We start from the raw sequence: 12,873 nt of genomic DNA, 5'->3' as shown, positions 1-12,873 counted from the left end.
TTTTTCCTACTATTTGAGTGAAATATTTCATATTTTTTATTTGTAGGCAAAACAAGCAATTTTAGAAATGGATGCTATCCGTAAGTTCTTTTATGTTGATTAGATTTTTACTTATATTTTTATGAATGTTGGGGACAATTTAAAGGGATTCTGTAATGGGATCAACGCTACTGAGTCGTCTATATGGACATGTAGGTCCATGAATAAAATGATACCTTGATATTTGCAATCTGATGTCTTATTCCAGACAAAGCCACGTTTTTCTTGTATGTAAATGAGCTGTTCCAGACTATGGGCTGTAGGCTGATCTGCATGAGAATCTGCCTCCAGAGATTATTATACATAGAAGGGAGCATTATCATTGTGATGTGTAATGGCCGCTCTCTGCTCTCCTGATCTCACTGCAGAGCTGTGTGTGATTATACCTGACACATCTGCAGGTTCCTCTCCGCTTCAGCTTCCATCTCACAGGCAGCCAATGTTGCAATACAGCAGAGTTGTGAGAGCTGCAGCTAATGTGTTTTGTAATGAGACAAAGTTCAGATATCCTGTCCTGTCTTCCTGTCTTGGTTACATGTCTCACACTGGTAACATGTCCTTTGATTTATAATAATCTCTGGAGGCAGATACTTATGCAGATCAGTATTCCGCCCATAGCTCTTAACAGCTCATTTACATATAAGAAAAACATGGATTTCTCTGGAATAAGATTTGATCGGAGATATCAAGGTATTTTATTCAGCCTCTTATGCCCATATAGATCGCTTAGGAGAGTTGATTCTACTGACAAACTCTTTAATACTTAAAAGTGAATCTTAGCATAGTCATTCCCAAAATCCCAAATTATTCCCAATCCACAGAATCTGGGACAACTTCCTGATTGCTTGGGATCTGACTTCTGGGACCCCCATCAATACCGAGATGGTGGCTCTCTTGAATGGAGTGGAAGGACACATGTTTGACCTCCACTTTATTCCTTGTCTATGGGACTGCTGGAAAAAGTGAGCCCTGTATTCAGCTATTTCTGAGAGTCCCATTGGCAATGAAAGGAGCAGAGGACAAGCACCTTTGCTCCATTCAAGACAGGGTTGCAGAGCCCCATTCTCTAGCTTTGAAAACCCAGATCTCAGGATAGCTGTGGGTCCCAGTGATCAGCAAGTTATTCCCAGTCCTGCAAATAGAAGATAAGTTGTGATTTTGAGATTAACCCTTTAGTGACCTCTCTAGATTCTGTTTATTTCAGTGATTGTTTGAAATCAATGCAATTCAAAGCGGCAATAACTCTACCGTAACTCCCATCTCTGAAGTATGAGACAAGGGGCACCTTTTGCATCAGGCAGTGGTTTTTTTTTTTTTTACAGCTAATCCATACTTCCAACTCTGCCCAGTGTTTTTTGTATTGCCAGATAAGCATTTTTACCCTAATAAAACTCTTTAGTGTTCCCATACAGATTCATACCCCTTTTATGGCCTCCATGCAGTATGACGCTCAAAAGCTTCCACGCGCGCACACTGCCTTCTTTTAGGGTATGATACTCCCAAAGTGGTGAAACAATACAATATGATGAGCACAGAACATGATATCCCCACAGTGTTTCCCATACACGATATCATGCCTCCACATTAATTCCAGACAGTATGTTGTCCCAACAATCCTACCCCAAACCAAGTATACTGTAATGCCCCATGGTCTCCCATCCACACAGAATAATACCCCCCACAGTCCCATTTCCCTGCAGTATTATGCCCACACATAGTCTGATGTCCCCACTGTGTCCCCTATCACCACATCATGGTGTCCCTCCATTTCACTAGCATGTATAAAAAAACAAAACAACCCTTCTATGGCCTTCGGGATGGATTTATTGACACATCTTTAGGGCCATCTTGATGTGCAGCAAATATTGTTGTGTGACTATGGTCTAACAATGCCAGACTGCAGGAACACACACAAATGGACCCAGTTGCTAATTTATCATAAATTTCTTGGCCTTGTGCTCAGATCTGGAGGACATGGGGAGAACATTTAATTTATTCTATCAAGCCATAGTCACTGATCCATAGGATGCAATGGGAGAATCAGTTCCCTTATTTATGTCTTAAGTTCTCCTAAACTGACTCACAAACCTGGTGACTGGATCCACTAATGCATCTCACTGGACAGTAAATCTGAAATGCAAATCGGGAAAAAAATGTACTCACTGCACACAAGGAGCCTGAACGTTTTGTCATTATTTCAGACAAGTAACACAGTGTTGCTTGAAAGTTTGTGAACCCTTCTGAATTTTCCCATAATTTTGCATAATTTTGACCTAAAACTACGTGAGATTTTCACACATTCTAAAAGTACTAAAGGAAACAAATGAGTCAAAAATGTTAAAGCCATTTTTGTTGTTGATGAAAATGATCCAATATCACGTGTGTGAATGGCAAAATCATGTGAACCTTTGCTTTCAGTATCTGGTGTGACACTGTAACGGTTGGCAAGGTGGTAGTCATAGCGAGGGGCTGCTGTTCCAACACACCCCGGCGCCGCGCCCCGATGCATTAATAAAGTGTCCCTTCTTGTCTGTGTTGTGTGTGTGGGGCAATTTGCCCACCTGTGGATCGGAGTTCTCCTCAGGCAGCAGAGTTCCCACTTTCTTCAGCAACACACAGAGATTCTCAAAGTCCAAGTTCAATTCAAACATAACAACTTTACTTCGCTCGTCCAGCTTTGATACAGACACCGCACAGCAATCTTAACATGTTACGGACACTCCTTTCCCTGAGCTGTCCCTGGCCTTTTCTGACAACACGTAGTCCCGTACTGTATCCTTCGGTACCGCAGCTTCCTGAGTAGCCGGTCTAGCTTGTTCCTGGTGCTCCCCATCCATTTTCCCGAAACTAGGCGAAAGTAAAGGATGCCGCTGCCAATCCTTCTTAGATCGTAGGTCCTGGACGTCAAGGGAAGTTTCCCATAAGCCTAGCCGCTATTTTTCCTCCCACTAGCTAACATCCTATTGGTTTATCTATTTCTTATCTTAGCTCAATCTAAACTCCTACTCTATAGTGCCCCCACTGTCCTAAATCCTATATTACCCCTACTAACAGTAACCCTTACTCAATGCTAAACCTGACTCTACCACTATATTTCCCTATCTCTATCCCTAACACATAAAGATATATATAACTTGCACAATGTATGAACACGGGTACATTGTTCAACACATTAAAATACAGTAAAACGTTATCACATTACATGACACATATGCAAAATGTACCCAGTTTTATTCAGAAGGTACGCACAGGGATACAGGGCACAAATTATCCCCCAGCACACCCCCTACATCACCATTGTGCCACAAAAGCTGCATCTAAACATTTTCTGTATAAGTTGACTAAGCCAGAACATCGACTTGGAGGAATTTTATCCTCTTCTCCATACAAAACATCTTCAACTTGTATTTTGGTGGGTTTTGTCCTTTGGACTGCTTACTTCAGGTCCTACCAAAACATTTCTATAGGATTAAGGTCAAGATTTTTGCTTGGCTATTCCAAAACCTTTGCTTTCTTTCTTTAACCATTTTTTCTATTTTTGTAAAACCACTTATGTGCTTTGGGTTGTTGAGGTATGACACGTTATGAGGTCAAGATATCATTCCATTATCAGGATATTAGCATTTGTTGATAAAATTCAGAATTCATTGTTCCTTTAATGATGGCAAGCTGTCCTGGCCCACCAGATTCAGTTAAAAAGGCCCAACCTAAAAGAAGCTACCATCACCAAGTGCCACAGATCATATGCACAGATCCTTGTTCTAACAGCCTTCTGGCTTATCTAGGTGATCTGCAGCAGACTGCAGACAAGCACCAATGTTCTTTTTGGAGAGCAGTGTCTTTCTTCTTGCAATCCTGCCATGCACACTTGTTGTTCAGTGTTCTCCTAATAGTGGACTCATGAACATTAACATTCATTAATGTGAAAGAATTTTTTTGCTAATTGTTCTTTTGTGACTTTGCAGACTATTGCATGTGCTGCTTTTGGAGTGATTTCAGTTGTTCAACCACTCATGGGGAGGATATTATTGGTCTCAACTTCCTTCACTTGTACACATTTTGTCTGACTCTGGATTGGTGGAGCACAAATTAATGAGGGATAATATTGTAACCCTTTCCACCTGATGAGAATCAACAACTCTTTTATTACGAGGTCATCAAAAATCTAGGTCATGGTAAACTTCTCCAAATGTGTAAAGAAGGTCAGACTCTATTTCCTTAAATAAAACTGGTCACTCCGTCACACGTGATTGAAAACACCAGCCTATAATTTAATCTTAAAATTATTTGCTAATCCTCATATACTTTTGCCACTATCAGACATGTGATATTCCTAATGTTATTAATTAATTTGTTTGATTCAGTTATTTTCATCAAGTTTTTGGACTTGTGATTAAACTTGATGTAGTTTTAGGTCAAATTTACAGTGGGGAAAAAAAGTATTTAGTCAGTCAGCAATAGTGCAAGTTCCACCACTTAAAAAGATGAGAGGCGTCTGTAATTTACATCATAGGTAGACCTCAACTATGGGAGACAAACTGAGAAAAAAAAATCCAGAAAATCACATTGTCTGTTTTTTTTTCATTTTATTTGCATATTATGGTGGAAAATAAGTATTTGGTCAGAAACAAGCAATCAAGATTTCTGGCTCTCACAGACCTGTAACTTCTTCTTTAAGAGTCTCCTCTTTCCTCCACTCATTACCTGTAGTAATGGCACCTGTTTAAACTTGTTATCAGTATAAAAAGACACCTGTGCACACCCTCAAACAGTCTGACTCCAAACTCCACTATGGTGAAGACCAAAGAGCTGTCAAAGGACACCAGAAACAAAATTGTAGCCCTGCACCAGGCTGGGAAGACTGAATCTGCAATAGCCAACCAGCTTGGAGTGAAGAAATCAACTGTGGGAGCAATAATTAGAAAATGGAAGACATACAAGACCACTGATAATCTCCCTCGATCTGGTGCTCCACGCAAAATCCCACCCCGTGGGGTCAGAATGATCACAAGAACGGTGAACAAAAATCCCAGAACCACGCGGGGGGACCTAGTGAATGAACTGCAGAGAGCTGGGACCAATGTAACAAGGCCTACCATAAGTAACACACTACGCCACCATGGACTCAGATCCTGCAGTGCCAGACGTGTCCCACTGCTTAAGCCTGTACATGTCCGGGCCCGTCTGAAGTTTGCTAAAGAGCATTTGGATGATCCAGAGGAGTTTTGGGAGAATGTCCTATGGTCTGATGAAACCAAACTGGAACTGTTTGGTAGAAACACAACTTGTCGTGTTTGGAGAAAAAGAATACTGAGTTGCATCCATCAAGCACCATACCTACTGTAAAGCATGGTGGTGGAAACATCATGCTTTGGGGCTGTTTCACTGCAAAGGGGCCAGGACGACTGATCCGGGTACATGAAAGAATGAATGGGGCCATGTATCGTGAGATTTTGAGTGCAAACCTCCTTCCATCAGCAAGGGCATTGAAGATGAAACGTGGCTGGGTCTTTCAACATGACAATGATCCAAAGCACACCGCCAGGGAAATGAAGGAGTGGCTTCGTAAGAAGCATTTCAAGGTCCTGGAGTGGCCTAGCCAGTCTCCATATCTCAACCCTATAGAAAACCTTTGGAGGGAGTTGAAAGTCCGTGTTGCCAAGCGAAAAGCCAAAAACATCACTGCTCTAGAGGAGATCTGCATGGAGGAATGGGCCAACATACCAACAACAGTGTGTGGCAACCTTGTGAAGACTTACAGAAAACGTTTGACCTCTGTCATTGCCAACAAAGGATATATCACAAAGTATTGAGATGAAATTTTGTTTCTGACCAAATACTTATTTTCCACCATAATATGCAAATAAAATGAAAAAAAAACAGACAATGTGATTTTCTGGATTTTTTTTTCTCAGTTTGTCTCCCATAGTTGAGGTCTACCTATGATGTAAATTACAGACGCCTCTCATCTTTTTAAGTGGTGGAACTTGCACTATTGCTGACTGACTAAATACTTTTTTTCCCCACTGTATCTACAAATATGGAAAATTCTGAAGGTTTTAAAAACTTTCAAGCACCACTGTAAATCCTCTGTATATTCTGTAGCTCAGATATCATAGGAAAACATAGCTGCTTCTAAAGGGTTCATATACAGGAAAGCATATCTGTTTCTTAAGGGTTCTTCTGCTAAAAGAGGACACAGCTGCTTGGAACCATGAAGCATTGTTTCTTATATAATTTCATCCCACATAAAATAAGAGGGAAGTACCGATCTACCCTGTGTTTACATGCTGCACACTTTCAATATCCCTCTACAGTTTGGTATATTTAAGTTCTTAAGCAGGAAGCCTCCCACAGCTGTTCAGATGGTTATATTAATCATATAATATTTATTTACTCAGTGCTTGAAAAGGATTATATTTGGTTGTCTTTTACTCCTATTGCAGTTTCCCAAGATGTGATCTGTCCTTTTTAAGCTTCCATCTTGTTTGCATATAGTTTTACAACAATAAAAATCTGCTGTTCATTCTTAGATCATCCGGGATTTTCTTACAATCCAGAAGGAGAGAGAAAAACATCAAATGTAAAAGAAGAGCTTGTCTCAAGCAGAGTCCGGAGGAAGTCTGGTAAGTGCTAAGCATACTATATATGTTCTTTTTAAGTCGGTTTCAAGAATAATTTGGATGTGTTGAAGAAAAAGCTTAAAAAGTAATTTAAGGTAGTGTCAAAATTCCTTAAGACCTCACAGTAACAGTATGGTGTCTTAAAGAGGTTTTACCACCTTTTTTATGTTTAATAGTAGCTTTTCTCCTAGTAGTGCATGGTCCTCTAGTCGTCTTGCTTCCTTTTCCTGTAGGAAGGGCCTTTGACTGCTGCAAGCAATTTGTAGTTTCATCATTGACTTATGTGGCACTGTGACCAGTGATAGGCTACAGAGGTCAAATGTCCATATGATTAGAACGTGATCTACAAAGCAGAGCTGGTTTATGTGCAAGCTATTTTAGTTGTATGAACATGTGAATTGATCTGCACATGCATGTATGTGTTAACGTTACCTAGCTGGCACTTACAAAAAAAAATTGCGCCAATTTCTGTTTACAATAGCGTCTTAATTTTTCGTGATCTGGGGTTGGGTGAGGGCTGGTGTTTTTAATGATACCATTTTGGTGCAGATACGATCTTTTGATCGCCCATTATTGCATTTTAATGCAATGTTGTGGCAACCAAAAATACATAATTCTGGCGTTTTTACTTTTTTTCTCATTACACCGTTTAGCAATTGGGTTATTTCTTTTTTGATATTGATATATGGGCAGATTCTGAACGCGGAGATACCAAATATGTGTATATTTGATTTTTTTATTATTTTATTTTGAATGGAGTGATAGAGAAGGCAGAAAGTGTTACCATCTCTGCTTTCCCGACTGCTGTGTATATAGTGTAGGATGCTTATCTTCCTCGGGACCTAGTACTTCAATGTTTAAATACCACCACTCCTCCTCTAATGTATTTTATGACCTTATGGGATACACACTGTGTGAAATAAATGAAAGGTAGATAAATTGAGGCAGGAAAAAATAAAGAAATAAAAAACTGCTGTCATGACTCTGTTGTTAAGTGTCCCGGGACCATGGGCTCCTTCCCTTTCCTTAGCGCTAGGGGTGCCCTAGCTCACCCTGCTCTCTGGATTACTTCTGATGGTGAAGACATTGGGCTACATACCTTGCCTTAGCTCCTGAATCTGCTCTTGGTCTGTACCCTTCCCCCACCCAGGGAAAAGGAGTAGTAGTGTACCATAGTACACCAACCAGACTAACAAGGTAATGAAAAATACCAAACCTACAAATATATACTCACACATAAAGAACAGAGGAATGCACCAGAGCATAGAGGATGGAATTAAACCAATGTAGGAGAAGACAAAAGGAATTATCACATACTCAAAACCTAGCAAAAGTCACAGATAAAACCACCAAACACCTCCAGTAGCCACTAACAACAACCTCCAGTCATGCAGTAAAAGCTATCTCTGACAATGAGTGCTAGCCAGGGCCCAGATTATATCGGAGATGGAAATGGCTAACAGCGCACTGCTGAGTCTTAATGCAGGAAATGTTCAAGGAGCTCTCGACTGAACAGATTAACCCCTGCACTGCTAAAATAAACTTACACGATTTAATAAGAAGGTGAAGTGCTTCTAATCAGTGCAGGAGTAAGAGAAATCAGACACTGTATTCTTTTTGCTCCTCTCTGTCGCAGTAAACCAGTGACAACTGCTGCCATTCCAAATGGCTATTTCTAGCCCTACCCCTATTGGAAGAAAAAAACATATGTACAATTTAAATGTATTTTAAGAGTCCTTTGTAATTATAAAAAAAATAAAAATATACCTGTATTTCCTTTATTTTCCTTCAGATACTTCCAAAAAATAAGAATATGAAAATAACAGAAAATTAGGCCTCAAATATCATGAAAACAAAATTATTTGTATATCCAATGAAAAAATGTTTTATGGCTCCTTAAACTGCATGTTGGAAAGATTCCCGAAAATGTAATCAAAACCAAGTTGGAAAGCTCCAGGAGCTTCAACTGAACAGATTAACCCTTGCACTGCTAGCAAGGAAAAAACCTGTACTGGTTAATACGATGGTGAAGTGCCTCTAACCAGTGAGTTTGTGAAACCAGTTTGCTGGTCCCTATGTCACGGTATGTCCTTGACAAATCCAATATTTCATATCCAGATAAACCAATCAATGTTGAACATGTTTTTTAGGCCTTCATGATGAACTTTTTTGATGAGTACCTTTGCAATTGTCTGCTATGATGGGTAATCCATTAAGTTATTCATTTAAAAGTAAAGATTGTTTGATACACAGGAAATTAGGCAGCCAGGAGAGGAGGAATGTCTTCTTCTAAAGCCCCCGTCACACTAAACGATGTCCCAGCGATCCCACCAACGATCCGACATGATGGGATCGCTGGGACATCGTTAGGCTGCTCGCTGGTGAGCTGTCACATAGACAGCCCCAGCGATCAGGACCAGCGACGCTGGACGCTGGTTTCTAATGTAAACGTCGGATATCCAGGAGCCGAGCGACTCCTGGATACCCGATGTTTACCTTGGTAACCGGCGTACACGCTGGTTTCCAAGGTAAACATCGGGTATCTAGGAGCCGCGCAACTCCTGGATACCCGACGTTTACCTTGGAAACCAGCGTGTACGCCGGTTTCCAAGGTAAACAGCGGGTATCCAGGAGCCGCGGCTCCTGGATACCTGACGTTTACATTAGCAACCAGCGTCCAGCGTCGCTGATCGCTGGTCTCTCGCTGCCACACGCAGCGATGCGTGCTGGCCAGCGGGAGACCAGCAATCAAAAAACGGCCCAGGCCGCTCGAGCACGATCAGCGATAACCGGCAGGGGGGACGGTCGCTCATCCCCATGACACACAGCGATCTCGCTGGCGTGTCACAAAATCAGTGATTTTGGTAGCGAGATCGCTTAGTGTGATGGGGCCTTAAGCTCAATGTAGAATTATTTGTGTAGAAGAAAATATTTAATGTTGCTTTCACGTTTGTTTTTCAGAACCGTCATCTAATATCCATAAAGTCATGAAACCTAATGGTAAGTTCAGAAGTACGTGTATATACATAAGGAAACATAGTTGTCATATATTTGATTTCCTTGACTTTGTCTAATTTATATTTTATATTTTTCAGATGTGAGCCCTGAAGTTCAGAAGGTAATTTACCAATTATTGGCAAAAACAAAACCAAGCAGTGCGGTATATTTAATGCTAAACATTTTTTTTTCATTGTGGAAAACCAACAGCCATTTTGTTAATATTCACATTTGGCACACAGAGACAGTATAGGCCACTTGTTCTATACCATTGTGCCAGTCCATGCATCAGAGGTCCATTTACATGCTTTTGGTTTTTCCTCTCCTTCTTTCAAGAGGCATAACTTTTTGTATTTTTTTTCAGGCTGTGTTGTAGTTAAGGATGATACCATTCATTTCACAGTTTACGGAAAAGGAATCTGGCAGCGGGGTCAGAGTCTCTGTATCATGCTGCTCTGACATAGGGTAGCAAACACCTGGTGACAGGATGAAATAGTGAAAAAAATACAATTCTGCCATAGGTTTTGTTTTTTCAGCGTTCAATGTACAGTAATAATGACTATGAAATATGATTCACCAGGTCCATATAATTAATGATACCAAACTTGTATATATTTGTTTTTTTTCATTTAAGTCGTGAAACAAAATTCAAAAATTTGGAAAAAGAGAAGTAATTTTGATTTCTGTTGTAATTTTCCAAGACCCATAATGGTTTTTTTTTACATCGATGAAGCTGTGTGAAAGCTTATTTTTTGCATAGTGGGCTGATGGATTTACGAATGTCATTCGACGTTTTGATCACTCTTCTGATCACTTCGGCTCCATACACCCCAACCCACTCGAGAAAATCTTCAAATCTCCAGAGATACCACAAGGAGCTTGGATGATCACACACATGCAAAAGTTTGGAGGACTTTGCTACCTTTCTCAAGCTTCCAATTAGTTCCATAAACTGTGTCGGAAATTTGAATAAAAATTGTTCCAGATCACAAAAACTGTTTGCAAACATTGCTTGGAGGCCAGAATGGGGTTGTAGAGCCTAAACAAACACCAGGCTCTTGATCAACTTATCAGTGATTTGTTAAGGCCCTTTTACATTTAGCGATGCACCAGCGATCCAACCAGCGATCCGACCCGGTCAGGATCGCTGGTGCATCGCTAAATGATCGCTAGTGAGCTTTCATACAGAAAGATCTCACAGCGATGCAGCAGCGACGCAGCGCACGATACTTACCATTCACACGCAGCGATCCTGCGTCCTCCCGCCCGCCTCCACGCGTCGCTGGACGTCACAGCAGGAAGTCTCAGCAGGAAGCGCCCGACGAGAAATGGAGCCGGACATTCTCGCGCGATCAGCGATGGACAGCGGGGGAGCCGGTCGCTGGTAAGTATCACACATAGCGATATCGCTAGCAATATCGCTGCTGCGTCACAAAACCAGTGACGTTTTAGCGATATTGCTAGCGATATTGCTTAGTGTAAAACCCCCTTTAGTGTGCCCTTTAAATCTGAGCGTTCTACCAGCCAGATGTCAATAAGGGACCATAAATAGTATTTAGAGATGGTTTTTATGTTAATTTCATTTATATTAAAATTATTTTAGATGGAAATGCACCGTATCTAAGAATATTTTTGTGTTTCTATATTTCAGCGTATTAGCATGCAGGGCAATTTACTTTGTCAAGCAGCTAAACTAGGATCAACGGATGTGCTCCTGAGCCCTGAAATGGGAAATGCGGCACTGTCTCACAGCACTGATATGAGCAGCTCACAGGATTTTTTTCAGCATCCCTATAACGGCAAAAAATTGCATCTCCGGCCTGGTGAACAGACTGACGCTGATGATGAGGAAGATTCTGAACAGGTCTGTACATCTATTTTAAATTCAATTATGAGTATTTCAACTACATGTGTATACATTGTGAGATAAAATACCTTTGGTTACAATGTTTTCATTAATCACATCTATAATTACATATAAATTCCATATTCACAGCATGGTTCTCAGCAAAAGGTTAAAGGTGGAAGAAAGAGATTGAATAGCCAGGCCTCAGAAAATGTTGAGAAACGTAGAAGTATTAACCTCAGTTTATGTGACAGTCAGGTAAGTGTTATTTATTGTATAAGAAATCTCGTACTTGAAAATCAACCTGATCAACCTCACTGAGACCTGGCTGACACCCCCTGACACAGCCCCCCTGCCGTACTGAGTTACGGTGGCCTCCACTTTACCCACACTCCTTGCCCTGGCAACAGACGTGGCGGAGGAGTGGGTTTCCTTCTTTCAAAAAACTGCTCCTTTAACCCTATCCACCCCCCACCCTCTCTTATCCTCCCTTCTTTCGAGGTTCACTCTGCCCGTATCTACTCTCCCTCTAATCTCCAAATGGCTGTCATAAACCAACCACCGGGCTCAGCCACTTCCTTCGTCAACCAATTCTCCACATGGCTCCTCCACTTTCTCTCTGCTGACATCCCCACCATCATCATGGGGACTTCAACATACTGATTGACACCCACCAGCCAGCAGTCTCCAAACTCTTGTCACTTACCTCATCCTTTGGACTTACTCATTGGTCCTCCACAGCCACCCACACAGATGAACATACATTAGACCTCATCTTCACCCGCCTCTGTTCCCTACCCAATCTCACAACCTCTCCCTTCCCCCTATCTGACCACCATCTGCTCATCTTCTCATCCTTGTCCTCCTCACCTGCCCCCCCATGTCCAGCCACTAGCACATCCTCGCAGAAACCTTGCACACCTAGACACTCTCAGACTCTCTTCTACCTCTGTCCTCTATATCTTCACTCCACGATACGGACACCGCCACCGCTTTCTACAACGCCACCCTCACATCAGCCATAGACTCAGTCGCCCCTCATGCATGGCAAAGTGCAATGAATCAATAGGCAACTCTGGCACAACAACCTCACCAAAAAACTTTGACAAGCTTCCAGGGTAGCGGAGCGGCGTTGGAAGAAAACATGTCTACCAGATGACTTCACTGCTCTCAAACAAGCTACACTTGCCTTCAAATCAGCCCTCACCTCTGCTAAACAGAACTATTTCACAAACCTTGTATCTTCATTATCCCACAACTCAAACCAACTGTTCAGCACATTTAACTCTCTCCTCCGCCCACCACTGCCACTTCGAACTCCCCTCATCTCTGCCGAGGACTTTGCCACCTACTTCAAAAACAAGATCG

At 41.5% G+C, this 12,873-nt stretch overlaps 1 protein-coding gene across 5 annotated transcripts in view; it reads left to right on the top strand.

Annotated features, from left to right (window-relative positions):
- Positions 1–12,873, top strand: part of PLEKHG1 (pleckstrin homology and RhoGEF domain containing G1) — a 335,313-nt gene that overhangs the window by 312,270 nt on the left and 10,170 nt on the right. For all 5 annotated transcript variants that reach the window (XM_073557656.1, XM_073557658.1, XM_073557654.1 and 2 more), the window contains 6 exons: positions 47–80; positions 6,573–6,665; positions 9,624–9,662; positions 9,758–9,780; positions 11,311–11,523; positions 11,656–11,763. In XM_073557656.1, coding sequence (XP_073413757.1) covers positions 47–80; positions 6,573–6,665; positions 9,624–9,662; positions 9,758–9,780; positions 11,311–11,523; positions 11,656–11,763 — 510 coding nt within the window. The remainder of the gene's footprint in view (positions 1–46; positions 81–6,572; positions 6,666–9,623; positions 9,663–9,757; positions 9,781–11,310; positions 11,524–11,655; positions 11,764–12,873) is intronic.

The sequence above is a fragment of the Dendrobates tinctorius genome, unplaced genomic scaffold (genome assembly GCF_039654945.1).
Source record: "Dendrobates tinctorius isolate UK_male_01 unplaced genomic scaffold, ASM3965494v1 ptg000250l, whole genome shotgun sequence".
In the NCBI taxonomy this organism is placed as follows: Eukaryota; Metazoa; Chordata; class Amphibia; order Anura; family Dendrobatidae; genus Dendrobates; species Dendrobates tinctorius.
Note: the sequence above shows the minus strand (reverse complement) of the source record. Positions and strands in the feature narration are given on the sequence as shown.